At 40.9% G+C, this 20,665-nt stretch overlaps 2 protein-coding genes across 7 annotated transcripts in view; one reads left to right on the top strand and one right to left on the bottom strand.

The window, feature by feature from the left end:
• Window positions 1-6,134, top strand: part of NFRKB (nuclear factor related to kappaB binding protein) — a 36,447-nt gene extending 30,313 nt beyond the window's left edge. For all 3 annotated transcript variants that reach the window (XM_037505632.2, XM_037505634.2, XM_037505633.2), the window contains exons 24-26: window positions 694-800; window positions 1,567-1,702; window positions 1,817-6,134. In XM_037505632.2, coding sequence (XP_037361529.1) covers window positions 694-800; window positions 1,567-1,702; window positions 1,817-1,942 — 369 coding nt within the window. In that variant the 3' untranslated portion in view covers window positions 1,943-6,134. The remainder of the gene's footprint in view (window positions 1-693; window positions 801-1,566; window positions 1,703-1,816) is intronic.
• The window catches only part of TMEM45B (transmembrane protein 45B), a 29,589-nt gene continuing 14,107 nt past the window's right edge, over window positions 5,184-20,665 (bottom strand). For 3 of the 4 annotated variants that reach the window (XM_054693206.1, XM_037505635.2, XM_037505636.2), the window contains exons 2-6: window positions 11,372-11,569; window positions 9,143-9,349; window positions 8,075-8,259; window positions 7,433-7,578; window positions 5,184-6,074 (exon numbers count right to left, since the gene is read on the bottom strand). In XM_054693206.1, the coding sequence (XP_054549181.1) occupies window positions 5,963-6,074; window positions 7,433-7,578; window positions 8,075-8,259; window positions 9,143-9,349; window positions 11,372-11,552 (831 nt within the window). In that variant the 5' untranslated portion in view covers window positions 11,553-11,569 and the 3' untranslated portion in view covers window positions 5,184-5,962. Of the gene's footprint in view, window positions 6,075-7,432; window positions 7,579-8,074; window positions 8,260-9,142; window positions 9,350-11,371; window positions 11,570-13,598; window positions 13,612-20,665 lie in introns of those variants that run through there. The other variant, XM_054693207.1, reaches the window with a different exon arrangement.

Genomic DNA, 20,665 nt, shown 5'->3' with positions numbered 1-20,665 from the left:
AACCAAGAGTTAAAAAAACAGGCAAACTCAAAAGAGGCTGACAAAGCCTGATGTCCCAAAGGCTCTAGGCTGTTTCAGTTTCTTTTTTATTGTTCTTAGGCCTTATTAACTTTATAGCTGGGCTTTTCACTTGGTTGAGTTTATTATTAGTGATTCCTAACTAACCTCTGTTATCACTGGGAAAAACAAAGCACCTGGGAAATGTCACCCATTTCTAATCTAGCGTGTCACGGTGTGTGCTCCCACCAGTTGAGCCTGCTTCCAGTGAAGCAGTAGTTATGTACCTTTGCCCTCTTCACGTTTACTTCAGTTACTGTGTGCCAAGTGTCTGGGCATACACAAGGAGTAAGGCCCTCAGACTCTTACTGTGCTTAAGGGGACACTTGCTTCCTTTGATTTAGGTACCCCTTTTATCCTGATAACAGCAGTTGTGTGTAGTTGCTGCTGCTTTAGGTAGTAGCACGAAAGAGGATGACCACAGATCAGATGATACCTAAATGAAGTACATGAGCACTTAACTGCAGCATATGAGCAGTTTCATGACCTTTCCTGGGTCCACACTGTCGCAGTAATAGGGCTCTGCAGAGTACAGGGAGCAAAGGCATTTGAGTGCATGCTTATTCTTGGTACCCTGTAGTTCACACCTGGAGGTTTTGTCTCTTTCCCATGAACCTAGTTGTGTTTTCTCTTTAGGGGAAGCTGCCTACACGGATCACAGTTCCGCTGTCTGTGATTAGCCAGCCTATGAAGGGCAAAAGTGTGGTCACAGCCCCCATCATCAAAGGCAACCTTGGAGCCAAGTAAGTGCCGTAGTAAGGGGTGGCCAGGCCTCAGCATGGGTCCTTGTCAGAGTGGAAAGGCAGCTGGATTTTATGGGCTTCCCCTTTGATGATTCTTCTGTGTTGTGCTCATCAGTAGTATTTGAGTTTTAATACTTGTTGAGGTGCCGGGGAGACAGCAGTGATTAAAATAGACAAATATCTAAGCTGTCTTACATTGTTAAGTGGGGAGAGAAATAGCAAAGATACTGCATGGAGTGGTCATGCATACTTCGGAGAAAAATCAAGGCAGGAGATGGGAGGTGCTGGGATAGGGTGGTGATAATGACTCTGATTGTGGTTTCCAGGGTAGGTGTTAAGGAAGGCCTCACTTTGAAATTGGAGACCTCTGGTGTGATAGTTCAGAGGGTGAGGGCTTACTTGAGAGCCTACACAGCCCTTCCTGTGTCCTTGACTTAAATAGGGATGAAGGGGCACAATGAGATCAGTCTGATGCTCTTAAGGCACCTATTTTGGGGGAGGGTTTGTTATCAGGAGCACACAGCTCCCTGGGGCCCTGCCCATTCCTGCTGATCAAGGTATGAAAATCAAGACCATTTTATCCAAAGCACTGGGAGCTTGGGAAGCATAGAAGCTGAAAGAAAGGTGGTCTTACCCAGCTGGTTTTCATTTTAGTTCAGAATGCTGGAATTTTTACTGGGCACCAGGCCTCTCTGTTTTCCTAATTCTAGACCAGAGATGATATTCCATCTTAACATTATGTTTTATTCCTGCTTTCCCTTCACAGCCTCAGTGGGTTGGGCCGTAATATCATCCTCACCACCATGCCGGCAGGCACTAAGCTCATTGCTGGCAATAAACCTGTTAGTTTCCTCACAGCCCAGCAATTGCAACAGCTTCAGCAGCAAGGTCAGGCCACACAGGTAAGGTCTATGGCAAATTATTAGCCATACCAGGCTATTCTCTCTTTGCTCTTTGTTCTTAAATGATTAGCCTATTTGCAATCCAGTGACCACACATTCTAATATTTCAAACAGGTGCGCATCCAGACTGTCCCCGCATCTCATCTTCAACAGGGAACAGCTTCTGGTTCCTCCAAAGCTGTCTCAACTGTTGTTGTGACCACAGCTCCATCTCCTAAACAGGCACCAGAACAGCAGTGACTCTGAAGGAGAAAAATGGCTTCCATAAAAGCCCAGTCTGGGTCTGCCCTTCTGGCTGAATGGAAGGGAGCAGGGGAGGGTCGCATCATTCCCCTAAGCTTGTCTGTTTAAGGAAGGCAGCAGTGGGATGATAGCAACAGTGGCTTGGATTCTGCTGCCACACTCCACAGTGGAGTACGCTGAGCAAGGTTCACTCCAGGGTTCCAAGGTCCCTTCTGTATTGATCCAGGAGAAGTTTCTCTGTTAGAATTGTGTGAGGTCCCAGTCGAGTCACACAAGCCAAAGTTCTCTCCTGCAAGCAAGACCCCAAGGGAAGGCTTAAAGTTGTAGAGTGCACAGTGATAAGCCTCATTCTGTATGTGGACTGTACTCTTTAGCTCCTGGTCTTCTCCGGGACTAGAGGTCTGGATAGGAGTTTTGTGTCCAGAGATTTTTATGTAACTTATTTTTTTAAAAAACCTGTTGTATATCTTTATCAAATATAGAAACCTGGACTATAGTCCCGTCTCCTGTACCTCCCTATCCCCACCCCAAACTGATTACTTATTCTTTTGACCAGGGTGAGAGAATAGCACCATTCTTAGGCAGTTGGTGGCTGACTTGGAAACATATTAATGGAGAGACTCTAAGATAAGAAAGAAACATAGGAAGTGAGCTAGTGTGGGTTTTCTGAAACGGGATTAGTTTGGCACTACCTCCTAAAGATCGGTTATCAGGATCATGGATGTGGGCGGTCTCTTTGCCTGCCTTGTCCTGATCAAGCCGGTTTCACGTGCAGGTCCAGAGCCAATGGACAGTATAGGCGAATGCTTTATTGCAGTTCAGAGATAATATGTTCTACTTTGCTGCAGAGCAAGACTCAGCAAACCAGAGCCTTTGGGCTGGCTACTTGTTTTTGTAAATAAAGTTTTATTGGAACACAATCCACTTTCACTTGTTTACGTTGTATCTTTGACTGTTCTCAGAATGTGGAATTAAGTAATTGCCATGGGGACCGTATAGCCCCCCACCTTAGACTGAGTTCCAAGCCACTTAATCCTGCCTATTGCACCCTTCTCAGCCTCTATCAAGCTACATACATAGCTCAAAACAATTATTTTAAGGTGTAATAAGTAAGCGCTGGTTGACATAATGCCTCTTGTATTGGAGCAGGGGTTAAGTGGTAAGGTGACAGGGCTTCCCAGTCTTTCTTGAAAGTATCCAGGTTATTAAAAAAGGTGTGATTATTGTGTAGAAATTTAGTGATGCTCTTTTATGGGGCCTGGGTGAGGCAGTGGAGTCGGAGGGTAGAGAATTAAAATAGGCGGAGTTAGGTGATTAGGTATGCTTCAGAGAAACAGGCTAGAGTGACTTGTTAGTTCCATGGTGGTTTTAGACATCTCATTCTTTAGCAATTCTATAAAATATGCATTACCCCTGTTTTAACTGAGAAAATGCGAGTCTGAGTTGAAGTTAGTAGAGAACCAAGATGTAAATCCAGACTTCTAAAGTGCTGTTTCTGCTGCCTTCCTGAGGGGAGGATGGCTACTGCATGGCATGGTGAAATCTGAGAACAGTCCAGTTGTCAGCCCGCACTGCAAAGAGCAGTGGTGAATTGACTGAGATTTTGATGGGGAGAGGACTGGCACGGAAATAAGATTGGTAATGGTGAGAGGTAGGGACTGTAGGGAAGGAAGAATATTTTCTTCTTACTAAAGGAGAGTGCATCTGTGTTTCATAGTACTCCAATACTTGCATATAATTTCTGCAGTTACTTTTCACATGAAAGTCCACATGCCAGGTCCTAAATGAGAAAAAGGTAGAAATTTGAGGGACCTGTCCCAGGTATTTACTGCTGAGTAAAACAAACCTGTTGTGAATTAACATTTCTTAAAAGTAGCTCTAGCATTCAACCCTAGCCCCATACTTTCATTACTGAAGCCACCTAACTCTGCCTGGCTCCTTTAGGACATCTACATCCTAGGAGAACAGGCGTGTGGGACACAGGCATGTTTCAGGATACCAGTGTGGGACTGACTCCCTGCTAGTATGGTTTGGCACTGCCCTCTAGTGGGTGGAGTACTGTAAAATAACCTCCTACTGGAGTTGTAAAGAGATGTCACCAACATTGGTGTCAAATTTGGATTCTTGGATATAGACTTCAGGGTTCTTGGAGAGATGTGGTAGCTTTAGATGTGTTTTGGGGGAAACAATACCAGAATCATTTGTGGCAGCCTCTGAATCTTGTTTACAGAGTTTGGTAAAATATTCAGACCATGCATCTAATACTGGATTTGGTGAATAGCATTATGATGAATTTGTACTTTGATGCCACATCTAGCAGTGCTTATGCCAGGGTTGATCACTTCCAAGAAGGCAACAAAATCAGTGAGCGAGGCATCAAGATTTTAACATTTTCTATCTGATCATCACACATCAAACACTCATTCAGGAGAAGACACATTTCCTCAAAGTATTCTGCCTGCCCAGGCTCCCAAATCTAAAATGGAGATCTTTGCTATGAAAATAATTTGCTATGAAAATAATATCCAGTGCCTAAGGAAAGAATGAGTTTTACATTACTTGCCAATTCTCCATACTTGTTGAATGAGTGATTGGGTTTGTTCTTAGCAGGCACACCAAAGTGGGTCCTCAAAGGGGTCCCACAGGTTCTTCTCATAATTGGTGTTTTCAAGTAGCTCATTCTTAATCCCTAAATTGTGACTTCAACTCTGAAATACTGGCTAACCACAGGAGGTTACCTTTCACTAAAGTAAAATGTTTCTTCAAAAGATGATGCAGTGCTTCATGGAAGTCATCTCTTTATGCAAAGTAGCAAGAAATAAACTGGCTTTTGAATTCTACAGAGGACAGCTTTTACAGCTTGGTAGTGGTGTGACTTTAGGCCAATCAGCTTTTCTGAAGACCGTAATGTACTCATTACAGTGACTGAGAATCAAATGAGATTCAGAGTGAAAATGCTATACAAGTGAATGGTGCTGTTGGGTTCTAAGACCTTTCAATTTTGTTCTGACCCACTTCTAGCAACTTAAGAACCTAATATTTTTAACTCCCCAGGTTCTTTCATTGTTTTATTGCCTTATGCATACTCTTCTCTAGGCCTTCTCTATAGGCAGACTCATTTTTCCTCCCCATTTGTCTAGTGGTAATTGTCTCATGTCACTGCTGGCATTTCCCATTAGACTGAATTCCTTGCTGATCACATATTTCAGTAATCTTTACAACCATTTCAGTACTGGTGCAAAGTAGAGGTTTAATAAATATTTGTTGCAGTTAAAAAAAAAATCCAGTGCCCTAGAGTAGCATATCAAGACTTTGTGTTACTAGTTCAGGATTCATGATCTTTGCAGGATTCTTGTCCTTTACTCTCAGCTATATTTAAATTCAAAGACTTCCATAACCTGGCATTGTTCTCTACCTTGTTATTAGTGTGGTCCAGTGCTGTCACTTAAGCAGCAGTGGTACTGCGTTACTCTGGAATGGCATGATTAATAAGACAGCAGGCTCAAGGTAAAACTGAAAGCTACTTCAAGCCCCTCCCACCCAGCCTAGTGCAATTTGCAGTCTATTGCTACCCAGTACTTCACTGGCCAGGAGATGTATAACAATATTTAAAATACCAAAGCTTGTGACTTGTCTTTTAAAAAATACATGTTGGAATGTATCTCTAAAATAAAGGCACTGTCATTCACTCTGATAAGAAGGTTCCTGCTTTCTGGAGAGAAAAAGGATTATCAAAAGTGGTAAGTTCTGCAGGATTTATATCCTGGATTCATTCATGAGGCCACTTCCTGTGCTGAAACTTTCAGGGCCTTTGACTTCTCTTTACACCAAGACACAAAGGCTTCCTTCATTTTTCTTTATGGATACCACCCAATACAGACCCGTCAATTATGTGAGAAGACTCCAATACATAGATCCTTGAAAGCAGCATTCATGTGGAGAGAGATGTGCTGCACCTCTGGTCGCTATGCTCAGAGGGACAGATTGTCTGGTTCTGAGAATGGCTGATGATGCCTCTCATTCCTCATCTGAGCCATTCAAGAGGGCTTTCTGGTAAGTGTGTTTTGACGTCAGCTTCTGAATCCCAATGATTTCTCCTTCTCTCTGTCTCTTTAGCCGAGTCATAAAGCTGTCATAGAGAAACAATAAGCAAATTAACCTCAGGTTCCTCTCTTCCTGCATCCAAGAATGTGATGGCATTTTCTGGTTCTTTTTTTTTTTTTTAAAGATTTATTTATATATGAATACAAGAACTGGGGTACAGGCCAGAGGTGTGAAGGGTGAGATGATTCACCAGAGACAGCGGGGAATAGAACAGGCAGACTGCTGAGGGGAGCAGCAGGCAAGACAGGAGAGGTCTTGCTGCACCACATGTGTATCCCCCTGGCCGGGGATCGAACTCATGCTGCAGAGGCTGCAGATAGCTTCATAGTGCTGTGCTTAACACCTTGCGCCACCAGGGAGGCCCCATTTTCTGTTTCTTAAGGCATTTTATTTATAGCCATGTCAAATATCCGTCTACAAATCAAATATTGTCTCTACCTAAAGTTCTTGTCTAGGTATTTGACTTTTCAGACAATACCCATTAGTAAAGGGATCAGTAATACCTAATAGTTAATGTTGTCATGGAAACTAAATTTAGGTCTCTGCCTCCCAGCTTCTTATTTCGCTAACCTGGCAGTAGAACTAAAAGCAACTGATCCTGGGTTCCCTTTTATTTGTTTTGCATGGTACTCTTTCTGGGTGAAGTGTATCTGCTTTGGATAGGGAAATTGGGAACTAAAAGAAAAAAGGTAACTTGATAACAGCTATCAATACGATGTGCTAAAGGTCACTCTCACATTGGATAAAGACTGAGGCTGCATCATTTACTTGTTGGGTGACCTTGGTCAAGTTACTCAGTCTTTCCAAGCCTTGGGTTGTTCCCCATCTATAAAATATTACTGTACACACTTCATAAAGTGATAAGGATTAAGTGGGGTAATACACTTTAGTGCTTACCACAGTGCCTGGGACACAGTGCTTAGGAATTGTTAGCTATTATGATGGCCTCTGAAGATCGCATTGGGCAACACTGTCTTAACCTGTCACATATCTGAGAAATAGGCAGAATGGATCCTGGAAGAAGGTTATGGGCTCAAAATGAACCAGTGATGACAGGGACTGCAATCCAGTGCCAATGGCCTAGTTAAGGTTTTCCTATCCACCACAGGCTTAAGTCTGTCAGCTGCATTTGAACCTGAACCTGACTCCATTAGGTTTGTGTGACCACTCAGGTCTTTGAACTTCTCAGAGCCTCATCACCCTCATTTTCTGTGTGGAATACCTTGCATAGAACTAGGTATACAATTGGCACTCATTAAATGGTAGAAGCTAGCACTACTTAGTTATGAAACATGGAAATAAAAATCATGCATTATAGTGAATTTTGGGGCCAGGGGGTTAGGAGGAAAAATCTTGACATCAGTCAGCTTCTGTTGTACATACCAGTAAACAAGAGTGTAGCTGGCGGCCATAATGCAGATGGAGGCCAAGTAGTGCCAGCAGAAGCACATGGTGACGAACATGATGTTTCCGTCATCTTTCTGGTCCCATTCAGCCGATCCAAAAGGTGGAAATAGCACAAATCCAATCTGGTGGGTTAAAGAGAGAGGTGGGCATTGTCATGAGTCAGTCCTGAGACACAGCCCGACCTCCTCTGGCTGCCGAGGTGTCGATGCATCCCCCACTTCCTCCACTTCAGCCTGTATCTCCCTTAGCATAGAAAGTCCTTTTTGCACAGGAAAATTGTTCTAATTTTGATGATAGTATAGGGTTATATAAATCAATTTTAGGGCTCATATTTCAAGTTTATGGTGTTTAGCAAGTGGGGCCTGAACATGGTATCAGTAGCTTCATTGGGGAGGGCAAAGAAATAATCTGCTCACTGTATATGCTCCACAGATGGCACCTGTTAATGCATCAGCAGAATGGTAACAGGTAGAATGTCATAGGTCAGTTGGTAGGCAGAGGGGGAAAGCGGCCTCCAAACACACCAGTCCTGTGGTATGTTAGTGCTGCGTCTTCAGCACTCAGAAACACTCATGGGGCTCCTTTACACAGGTGAGGAGCATTGTTTTGAATAATTACCTGCCAGAACCAGGTACCCTGCAGAATAACAAGACTGGTTCGGAAAAGTTCCAGCACAATATTGTCCCGAAAGATTATCTCTAAGAGGCTACTGAAAGTCCCAGCAAAGATGGCATACAGCAGGAGCGAGTGGATGTGCTGGTCCAGTGGCGGGCGGTGGTGAACATGGTAGTAGAAGAGAAAACCTGCCACAAAGCACATGCAGCTGTCAGATCTGCTTATCTCTACTTGCAAGGATTCGTTCTAGACATTTCCCATTATTTAAATTTCCTCCTGTGCCTGTCTCAGAGCCATATTTTTCAACATTTAGGGTGTCCTTATATATAACATTACAGGATAGAAAATATATGCAGATCATTTCATATCTGTGCATTAGCTGAATATAAGCAGCAAAGGATATATCTTTTAAAATCTCTAAAATCCGTGGTAGGATTTGATACAGGGTTGCTAATTTGTACCAAATTATGCGTATATATACTTGAAATTCAGTTTTACCCTCATTTAACCTTTTTTCAGCTCTTCCAGATGTACAGAAGTGAGGCTGGTCAATCACAAAGAGCTTTTTCATTACCGCACTTAATGGGAGTTATATTGGGTGGTTGTGCTAGGTGCTGGGTGAGTCTCTTGAGATTTGTGATGGAGTCCAAACAGCATGCCAGGGTGAGGGGCAGGGACGCCAGATTTCTCTTCCTTATTGAAGAGTCATCCTCCTGCATGGTAGACAAGCCATCACATGTTTCCATGTGGATGTGCACATGTGTATTCATACATGTGAGCATGAGGAGGGATAACACTGGGAGGGCAGGGAGAGATAGCACACCATTAGCAGAGGCTTGGTTAGGCTAAAGGCCTGTTTTCATGTGCTGCTTTATGGAATAAACCTTCTGTAACATCCAGAGCAAAGAAACAAGCTCCTGTTTAGGTATGTGAAATTAAAAGATGTGGATTCTTAACTTCAAATTATTGGTTATTATATTTGCAGTGTTTCTGGGGTCTTGTGTACCCTGGTCCTGAATAGACATAACTTTTCAATCTGCTTCCTTTTTCTCCATCTGCCCACTAAGTTACCTTCATTGAAAGCTGCGACAGCCATAAACAGTTTGTCCAGCCCCAAGGGAATGTGGGTGCTGAGAAAGGTGAGCATGTCAATGATTCCCGAGACTGCAAAGAATATATACATGGTGCTGTGCTGCCAGTTCATTAGCTTTATCCAGTCATTTCCATGGTACAGGTGGAGGTGGGGCCCATCCGGAACAAACTGCTCTGCCAGGATCCCTGCAGGGAAAGGAGAGTGCAAACTGAGGAGGGATGAGTAGTCCAACACCTACAGGAGACAGCAAGAAGTAACCCCACGCCATGAACAAACTTGAGATGTGGGTAAAGGTGGACTGTGGCTCAGAGGACCTACTTTGTTGCCTGAGAGGCAGCTACTTCAGTATAAAATTAGGTATTTGCTGAGGAATCTGATAGACATCTTGCTTCTGTTGTTCTTTTAGAGAGGGTAGGGGGAAGCAATAGATAGTTGAGCATGTAGGATTCCCAGAAATGTGTCCAGTAGCTGAGATGAGAGCAAGGCATTATCACTAAAGTGAGTGTGGCTGCTACATTGATCTTTGGATTCCCTTTGCTAAGTGAGCAGTGAAAGAAATCCCAGGAAGAAAGAATTAGATTGAAAATAATAGAATCAGAGTAGAGAGCCTAGTGACCGAGGAACTTATGCATGCCTAAGGGAGAGTATGAGTTCCCAGTTGTGTGTCTTTCAGGGCAGACTTAGAGTGCGTACTTTTCCTGGGCACAGAGCAGACTCCCCACAGTTTTAGGTCTCTGTGGCCTAAACATTGGGACAAACATGTGAAAACCCTTCACCTTGGTGTTTCTGGCCATACGTTATCTCAGGAGAGGCAAGCTTTAGAAACTGGGGCCAGAAGACTGATGACTCATTGCCATAGCGTAGCTCTCAGATCTCACCTCTTGTACTTTCACCATCTCTTTTGGAAGGCAAAAGATGTTCTTTATGCCTGCTGCCCAAAATATTCTTAAGGCCTAGAATAAGTCCTCCATGCTAACCCAGTTCTGCATTTTTCCCCCTCAAACTAGCCCCTTTCTGACTCTTACATATCAAGGAGTTGGTGAAAATAAGGCAACAAGAGGAAGTTCCAGTGACACTTGGAATGGGAAGCAGAACTTCCCCCATTTCCTTCCCCAGTGCCTAGAAGAGTGAGTTCCTGGTGCATGGAAAGAGTACAAGAGATAATTGTTGAATATCATTTCCACCCAGCAAAGGAGGAGGTGTGTGTGAAACAATGTTTCTAGCTTTATTTACGTAATTTGATGTTGTCCTTAACATTTAAGACATGTGGTTCTTGTGACTTCTCAGAGTTATAGAGATAAGAATGCCTTTCTATGGCCTGAGTGGCTAGTGAATGGGAAATTCTGCTGGACAGGGAAAACAAGCCATGTGCCTTTGCTTAGAAGTTACTGGCTTTGCTTCATTTACTTCCAAGAAATGGTAGTGCAAAGATGACAAGGGGCAAATGCAATAGCAGAGCGAGGTCCCTCTTTACTCTCATGATGGCTGATCCTAAGAAGACTACTTTTTACTATTGGTTCTTCATGTTCCTTGAAGGCAACCAGTGGAGTAGGATGGCTAACAAGTTAACAATAGTAGTGGATAGATTTTCTTGGAATGGGGTAGACAGTAAAGGAAAATCCCTCTCAAATAGGACTCCTGGCTTTTTTCAGTCTTGTCTGCTGTCTATCTTGCTAGCCTTCTAGTATTCTAGTACAAACACTCTCTTGCCCCCTGACAATTGCTTGAGATTTGGATATTGAGGATTTGTTGGTGAGTTGGGTGATAACTGCTTTTGTGATTCTAGTGGAGAGACCATGAGGGCAAGGAGATTGTTCTAAAAATGAACTCCATTTAATACTGTCTTATAACTCATGTATATAACCTTACTCCAATTTGTACTTTTTAAAATGCTTTGTTTTATCATAAAGTGTGTCTTTATCATAAAGTGTGTCTTCCTTTTCTACAACTTGTGCCTGCAGATTTCCAGAGCCGAGAAAGCAGTTTATTTGGTAGTATGTAAGGTGCTGTATGTAAGGTGTTGTTCACTATTAATGTTACAAAACTTAGCACACAATGGATGCTATGATACAATATGTAATTTAGTGGCCAGTTGAAAATCTTTGTTCTCTGCTAGTGAAATATCCATTTCTTAGGGTCCAGAAGATGCATTAAAGATTCTGGGTATGAGGGGAAGATTCATGGGCCCAGATGACCCTTAGTCTTACCAGTGACTGAAAACAAAGTTCTGATGGCAGCCTCAATGATCTCCAGACGTCGATAATAATGAGTCGGTTGGCTGTGTTTTCCTTTTTGGTGAAAGTACTTTAATGGGTACTTCACTGACCACCACAGTCCAATTATCAAGAAGAAGCTCCCTGGGAGAGCATGGCCCTTGAAGTTTGCCATTACAGTTTTAGGACAACCTGATAAATTAGGGGACAGTTGTTAGGTGACTGAATATAAAAAACTTATTTGGCAGAAACACAATACGTGAGTCCAAATTGTAAGCCATATTAGGAAGGATCCATTTGTTCTCATAAAATAAGCTTTTATATAACATCACTAAAGTCTTGTCTGCTAAGTGAGTTGCATGCCTAAGGTTATTGGTCCCCAAGGCCTTGAAGACATAGATAAAGCTAAAAGAGGGAAACCAGGGCAGGCAAATATTTTTACTGGGTACATAGGATGGAAAAACCTTCCTAAACATTAAAGGGAACCATAAAAGAAAACTATTTCTTTAAGTAAGCATTTTATATATTAAAACCAACAATAAACAAGCAAACATCAAATCAGGAAAGTGTTTATAGCAACTATGATACATGGCTATTAATCACATTAGAGCCTTTACAAATTGTTAAGAAAGTGACCATGGAAGAATAGGCAAAAACATAAACAGACAAAATAATAGATATGTCTTACTGTAATTAAAGGTGTACAAATGAAAGCACAATACCACTTTTCACTCAATTTGAAAATAATTTGAAAAATTAATGTTGATGCAGCCCTCTAGTACAAATGAATATGATCAATATGATTCAAATTTGGTAAAAGTCAAAATAATTGTATAAACATATTATTCCAAAAAATATTTCAGGCATGATTTGCTTTCATCCCTTTTACAATAGCATGAGATTGTAGGATCAAATTTGTGAGTGTTAGATAGAATTTATTCAGAAGAAAAAGATTACCTAGGTGGTAATGTAAAGAATACAAAGAGTAGGAGAAAAAACAGCAGTTAATGATCTAGAAGATACCACCTAGGATCATAAAGGACTGGTGATTTGCATATCCTTTTCCAACCCTGCCTATCAGGGAGTCCCAATTAAAATCCCAGGAAGGACCTCCCCGATGGCCTAGGAGTTGTTTTAGCTCTCTCACCACTAAGGCCTGAGTTCAATCCCTGGCCAGGGATTTAAGCCACATGACAGAGCAGACCTCTCCTGTCTTGCCCCCTGCTCTCCTCAGGAGTGTATTTTAGTAGAGTCACCTGTTCTTCTCCCTACTCTATCTCTGAGGAATTCTCTCACCCCGACACCTCTGGCCCACACCCAGTTCTTTTACAAAATAAATAAATACTAAAATAATTTTTTTTAAATCCCAACAAATTATTTAATAGAAATTGACAAACCAATTCTAAATTTATATGGAGGGAAAAAAGGCCCAGAATAGACAACACAATAGTGAAGTAGAACAACAAAGCCGGAGGGCTGATGCTATCTGACTTGAAGATTTACTATAAGTTACAGTAGTCAAGAGAGTACAGTGTTGGCCAACAAGTAGACAAATAGATCAATGAGACACAGGAGCCTTCAAAAGTACATCCATGTAAATACGGTAACTGATCTTAGAGCAAAGGCAATACAGTGGGAGCTTTAAGGCCTTCAGCAAATGGTGTCTGCAAGGCCTGACATAGAGTAAGCATTCATATTTATGGGTTGAATGAATACTGATCCATGTGGTGTGTTATGGGTTATTTTTTCAACATTTGTATTTTATTCTGGAATTAATAGTTGCCTTGATTTTTATTCATTTAGTTTACCTTATACCCAATCATGTGTTTTTCCACACAAAAGCTAACAGATCTGTCAGATATCTATCAAGTTAATGTCTGGACGTTGTGATATGTCAGACTCATCAGTTCCATTTTATTCCTATAGCCCTTTCTTCCAGGACTTCCATTCTGCCCCCAGACTGGACTGGTTGTCTGTCATCCTGGCACATTTGGCACTATCTTCCAAATTTCCTTTGCCTTTTTCCTGCTTTGTATCCCCTATTTTTTGGATGCCATTTACCCCCCTTGATTTACTTCCATTAAAGTGCTTCTAATATTACCCAAATCATGCATAGAAAGTAGATTCTTTGAGAATCTGCATGACTGACAATTTCTGCCTTTAAAAATGGTTTATCCTATCCATTCATATTTAATGTAATTATTGATGTAGGTACACTTACAGCTGCCATTTTGTTATTTGTTTCTATGTTTTTGGGGTATTTTTTCTTTAAAGACTTCATTTTTTTTTTAAGAGTGTTAGGTCTATAGCAAAAATTGAGAGGAAGGTATAGAGATTTTTCATATACCCTCTGTGAAGTCACAAGTAAAGTCACAAGTATGTTCCTGATATGATTTGCCCATGGCCTTTGTGATAAAACAATCTCCCTCACTCCTATGACTCCAACCCCTCCCCCACTCCATGCACTCCTTAGATAAGACCTCCACAAAGCCTACCAAAGCAAAGTACCCAATCTTTTCATTTTGAATTGACCTCCCTCAGGGCATGTCATCAACCTCACCCAAGACCTATGAGTAATACATTTCTCTATTTCAGTTCTCCTGTAATCTTTTCTTGAACCATGGAGGCTCACCATCTGACATCTCAGAATGCTACTTAATAAGTGCTAATTTAACAGTCACAACAGTTTCTCAATTTGCTGCCTACCTTTGGTCAATTTCCAGTTCTCTGAAATGGTTGGTTTTGACAATTTTGTCTATTTTTACACAGTGCATTTTCATTTTATTTTTTTGCAAAGAGAAACTGCTTCTCTTTCCACTGACATTATGGCGCTCTCCTCATTCTTTAACTCCTCTGTTCAACATAAAAATACCTCCATTTTCATTTAATGTTTAACCTGGGTCCCTTTCAAGTTCAAGCTTGTTATACACCTTTGTTTTCCAAGCCAGAAGTGAAGAAAAACCAGCTTTGCAAATCCTCCCTGCCCTTCTCCATTTTCCTATGGAACATACATTAAATAAGAACAAAGTTCTTGTCATTCTCTACTTCCTCTGTGTATTCAAAGTATTCCCTTCCCTGCACTGATGTGAAATTCACATCAGTAGATAGTAACACCATGACTGGAGAAATTACTTTTAAATTTGTTTTGGCCACTTGGATAGCTGCGCACCTTAATTTGATAGGGGAGAGGTGCAGAAGAGGTAGTTTTCTTCCATTAAAAATTAATAGGGCCTCCCTGGTGGCCCAGGGGTTAAGTCTCAGCACTGTCACCTCTATGGCCTGAGTTCAATCCCTGGCCAGGGAACTAACCCACATAAGGTGCAGCAGCAGACCTCTTCTGTCTCACCCTCTGCTCCCCTCAGCAGTGTATTTCAGTAGATCTGCCTGTTCTGCTTCCCATTCTGCCTCTGGTGAATCCTCTCACACACCCCCTACAACACCACCCCCGCACCTCTGGCCTACACCCCAGTTCTTGTATACATAAATAAATCCTTAAATGAAAAAAATCAATAGACAAGTTTACTAGATTACTTATAGAACATTATATTATAGAACACATAGTAGAGAAAGAGCATGGGTCAGTCTAGATTTTAAAAATAATTTAGAAAATATTAAATAAAAAATATGATATTTAAGGGATGAGTTTCCTCGTAGACACAAATAGTGTAGCCATTACACTATATTTCAAAGAGAACCTTCAGGTAGCAAACAACAGGGTACTTTCACAAAGATGGATTCCCTAACTTTAATCTCTTTTTGATATCACATTACATGGGACTGGGGTGTGCAGGGAAGAGGAAATGTTTTGGCAAGGCGGTAGTAGTTTTAAGACTAGCAACCAAGAAGGCTAGAGGTTTGGGCAACTTTTCATGTGCGGGGAGATCACTGGAAGAGGAATATAATTTGAGTAAGAAGTTTGAACTACCTGCCTTGTTTTTAATCATTTTCTCTAATCTACATATTCATTTTTATTTGAGGTATTTGAAATGGAAGATAAGGTAGACATGTCAGGAAGAGAAGAAGGTAAAAAGGAGCAGGGACACAAGATAAAAGGAGAGTCTCAGATGAAGAGAAAGGAAATAAAATGAAAATTATACTTAATGACATGTACCGGTGGTTAAAGTATATGCGGGAGCCTGGCAAGATGGTGGCTAAGCCAAGACACCAGGCTTGCCTCTTTCACATATTCAAAACCAACGCACAATGAACCAAAGGCAACAACCCCTGAAAGGTAAATGAATGACTATCACATACAACGGGAACAACTGTGCAGCAGGCAGGGCTAGGAGAAACTAAACTGTGTTTATAGTGATACTGGTGCGATGTTAACACACTAGATGGAGTGGTGGCTACTAAAGGGAGCCCCTCGGCTGTTGTTGACTCAGGGGCACATGCCCATACCAGAGACTTTAGCGGCCTGGCCCTGCGCATTGAAGGGGTAGACAGAGTTGGCGTGTAGGATAGAGGACACAGTACTGGAGAAGTATAGTAACAGCAGCACAGAGTGATGATGACTAGCTTGAGCCTGACTGCTGCTCTAAAACAGCTGGAGCCTGATCTGGTGGGAGAACCAGAATCGATCACTTGTGTCTCCTTATTGAAGGAGCTATTATTTGCAGCATTAGGCAAGGATACTCAAAACACCTGCCTTATCCCTACCCAGCCTCAAAGCTGAAACAATGAAATGCTCTCACTAGCAGAGCTTGAGCACCTAGAATAGATTTTAGTAACAGGAGCAAATGCCCCAGGGTAAGGCTCCATTCTCAAAAGCCAGACCTTGACTTGTAGTCTTGTTTCAACGATAGTCCATTTTTGAGAGCTACATCTAGGCTCAAAATACCCTAGATGCTGAGGCTGGCAAGAAATTACAAGAGACATTTTGGCTGAGGAGTTGGTCCAGGTGAATGGATCACTGGATCGTCACCATACAACTTGGCTACCTGCAGCATTGTAGGAAGCTTGAAACCTTGATGCTCACTGGGGGTGAACTTTTGGGGTCCTACTGCCCCAGTTACTTCTACCTACTGCTCCTTACTGACACTAGTGCTGTAGCCATCAGAACAGGTACAAAGGCAAAAAATAAAAGTACAAATAATTTTTCTTTAAATGTAACAAAAGTTACAGATGGACTTCATGTTATGACAAAGGGCCTAATACAATATATGCACCAAAGAATGGGACACCAAGTACATGAGACAATTATTTAACAGAACTAAAGAGAGAGACTGAAAACAATACAATTACTAGGGGTTTTCAATACTCCATTTCCATCTATGGGCACATCAAAGAGTGGACAAGGAAAGAAAAGCTTTAGATGAGAGACCAAATAAACTTAACAGACTTCTAAAGAACAATCCATCTAAAACTTGCTTCATAGATTTTTTTTTTTCTGAAGTACACAGGGAACATTTTCAAGAATAAACCATTTGTTATAATGTAAGTCAATTATCAATAAAACTACAAAGATTGAATTCATTCCATGTACTCTTTCTGATCATAATGCCATAAAGCTATGAAGCTATAAATCAACTACATAAAGCTATAAATCAGCTACAAAAAAAAAAAAAACCCAGAGAAACTTTATATACATGGAGAACAAACAACCTGCTGCTTAATAACTATTGGATTAAAAAAGGAAATTAAAGCAGAAATCAAATACCACAAGACTAATGAAAGTGAAGACACAGGCCATCAGAATTTATGGTATGTAGCAAAAGTGGCCTTAAAATGGAGAATTACAATATAGGCCCACATTAAGAAGCAAGAAAAATTACAAGCCATACCATACCTAAAGCAACTTGAAAAAGAGGAACAAGAAGTGAAGTTAGTAGAAGGAAGGAAATAATAGAGTATAAATAAGTGAAATAAAAATAAAAAGGCCATACAAAAGATAAATAAAGCTAAGAATGGGTTCTTTGAGATGATAAGAAAAATAGATAAATCTGTAGGTAGGAGAAAACAAACTATTTTTTATTTTTAAAGATTTATTTATTTATACAAGCACTAGGTACAGTCAGAAGCGGGGGAGGGTGAGAGAATTCACCAGGGCCAGAGCGGGGAGCACAGCAGGCAGAAGGACCGAAGTACACTGCTAAGGGGAGCAGCAGGCGGCAGGAGTGGTCTGTGCGCCATGCGGGACCCTCTTCTGGTGGCCGGGGAGCAGCCAGGGATCGAACTGGCGCTGCAGAGGCTGTGGGCAGCTTCGCAACCCAGCGCTCAACCGCTGCACCACCGGGGAGGCCCCAATAAACAATTTTAAATGAAAGAGGAGAAATTACCACAGATGGCATAGAAACACAATGGATCATAAGAAATTACTCAGAATAACCATATACCAGTAAATTTGGAAACCTTGAAGAAATGGACAAATTTCTAGAGCACTAGAGTTTACTAAGACTAATTCAAGAAGAAACATAGAAGTTGAGTAAAACTGATCACAAGTCATGACATTGAAATAGTAACCAAAAATCTCTCCCCAAACAAAAGCCCAGGCCATGTGGCTTTACAAGTGAATTCTATCAAACCTATAAAGAAGAACTCGTGCTCATCTTTCTCAAATTATTTCTGAAAACTGGGTTAAGACAGCATAAGAAAACTATAGACCAACATCCCTGATGAATAATGATGTGAAAATCTTCAACAACATACTAGCAATTCAAATTCAACAATACATGCAAGGATTATACATCATGATCAGATGGGATTTATCCCAGGAATGCAAGAATGGCTTAATATACATAAGGCAATCAATGTAATTATATTAATAAAAGTGCAAAAATAATGTCAAATGGAGAAAAAGCATTTGATAAGATTCTGTACTCATTTATGATAAAAACTAAAGAAAATAGGAATAGAACATCCCTCAGCATAATACAGGCCCTTTATCACAAACGTATAGCTGATGTGATAATGATGAAAATCTGAGTGCATTTCCTTTCAGATCAGAAGTGAGACAAAAATGCCCATGGTCACCCTCTACTTGATTTAGCATTAGAGGTTTTAGCTAGATGCTCAGGCAACAGGAAATAAAAGGAATCCAGGTTGGGAAAGAAGTGGTGAAACTGTAATTTGTAGGTGATATGACACTGTGAAATACTATGCATAATTACTATGATACATCAGGAAAACCCTAAAGACTCTGCCAAAAAGTTACTATAAATAATAAATGAATACATAAAAGTGTATGTGGGAGTACATAAAAGTGGGAGTTTACAAATCACATACAAAAATGCTCGAGGAAGTGCCTTGCCTATTATAACAGGTCAAACTGTGATGAAGAAAGAGTAATTCAACTACTAGGACACATCCATTAAATATTTCCATAGACTGTATAGGGAGGACTCTAATTCCGTCAAGGGAAGTGTTGCTAAAGCTTCCTGGAGAAATAAACAGCAGTGTGGGTGGACTTCCAGGCAGAGCAAATAGTCTGTGCAAAGAATAAAGGGCAGTAGCAGCTAATCACCCACATGGTCAGGTGTGCTAGATAATGTTGCGTATTCTTTTTATCATACCAGTCCTACTTTTACCAAGACTGACCATATGTTATTCCACTCATTAAACCTCTAAATCATCTTAGATTGGCAACGAACAAAACTGTAAAGTTAAAAGTCTAATCAACCAGACTGTGGTCCTCTGTGCACAGGATTATCTGGGAAAGGATCTAAAACAATTCATAAATGGGCCCAAGAAAGATTGAGTTGGAAAAGATTTAAGTGTTACATTAGTTTGTGTATGTTCTGTTTCCTAGATTTCCCTGAAGGAAATTTCCCTTTAAATTTGCTTTGAGGGGAATATATAATCATATAATAGGAAGAACATAAACTATGGAATGTGAGTTCAGTCCTGGTTTTACTACTCCTGGTAAGACCTGTCTTAAAAAACTGTCATTTAAAACTATCATGACAAACTCTCAGTACCTTCCTTCTAAAACAGGGATCTTAAAGGGATCTTGTATGGATTAACTGAATATCTAGCAACCAACTAAAATAAATGTTTAATAAATGTACCTTCTCCGGTGCTCTCATACCTAGTCCCATAATTGTTGGGGTAGAAACCTGGACTTCTCTCTTAGGGTCTTAGCCTTAAACTAAGGCTGCTGTCCTTTGCTTTTATTATCTGACCTCAGTGGGGAAAATCACTGTTGAACCTTTATCTCATCTTGGAAAGGAAAGTGCTTGAGTGTATCTTTTTAATGGTAATGGGATGTGTATTTGGTCAATAGGGAAGTAGGTTACTGGTAAAATATAGCATAGTATTTTACTACAGCACATGGTTTTTATATTTTCAGAGTCTATCCTTGCCAACAGAAATACTCAGATGATTTCTGGCTTGAGTATACTTTGAAATACAGCCAACCTTGCCTGACTCAGCTTTCTGCTACTCTGAAAATAACAAGGTTAAAAAACCCCGCCTTCGTCTAATAAGCTGATTAGTAATATAATTTAGAGGAAGCACAAGGTATAGTGTTGAAATTCTCTGTTGTCCACACACTGATGTGACAGTAGGTTTTTCCTGAACTTCAGGAAAGGTGCACTGCTTTCTAGTAGCTTGAGAGACCTTTAGTAGCTCTGGAGTGTGTCAAGCTCTTTAAAATTTGACAGATACTGTGGTTAGTATTATTTTCTCTATAGATGGTCCCTTGGAGTTCATGGTCAAGAGTAATACCAGAATATGTGTTTGCATCTTGTTATAGTATGAGTTCATGATGATGGGTACAAAATCATGACAAATGAAAGCTCAGTTATGTCCCAACTCAATTTGTCTCCTAAGCAAAAAGATTGTCTCATTTTTGCCCCTTCTCCCTTTAAAATGTGAGTCAATTAAAGACAAGACTTTGCTGGCCGGTGAGCAAATCACATAAATAAGAAATGACCCCCACCTTCCCGGAGTTTATAATCTAGTTAGGAGCTACAGTTGTTGAATGATTGAATGTTGTCAAATTTATAGCAATCCTTGGGGAACTCTCACCCATAATCTCTCACCTATAATCTAAGCAGGCTTCACTTGAGCTGGGTCTTTTTTGATTGCCTGTTTAAAACTGTCAAAAATTAGGCAGTCTTACTGAAATCCTGAGTTAAAGACTGAAGAATTCCATTATTTCTGGACTAAATTCCATTATTTCTCAGGATCTAATAAAGAATCTGGCTCTTAGGGCCTCCCTGGTGGCACAAGGGGTTAAGATGCAACCTATGAAGCTATCCGCAGCCACTGTAGCACGAGTTCGATCCCCAGCCAGGGAGCTACCCACATGGGGCAGCAGACCTCTCCTGACTCGCCCGCTGCTCCCCT

The sequence above is a fragment of the Talpa occidentalis genome, unplaced genomic scaffold (genome assembly GCF_014898055.3).
Source record: "Talpa occidentalis isolate TD23 unplaced genomic scaffold, MPIMG_talOcc4v2.1 talOcc4.12, whole genome shotgun sequence".
In the NCBI taxonomy this organism is placed as follows: domain Eukaryota; kingdom Metazoa; phylum Chordata; class Mammalia; order Eulipotyphla; family Talpidae; genus Talpa; species Talpa occidentalis.
This window is presented reverse-complemented; position numbering and strand designations above follow the sequence as displayed.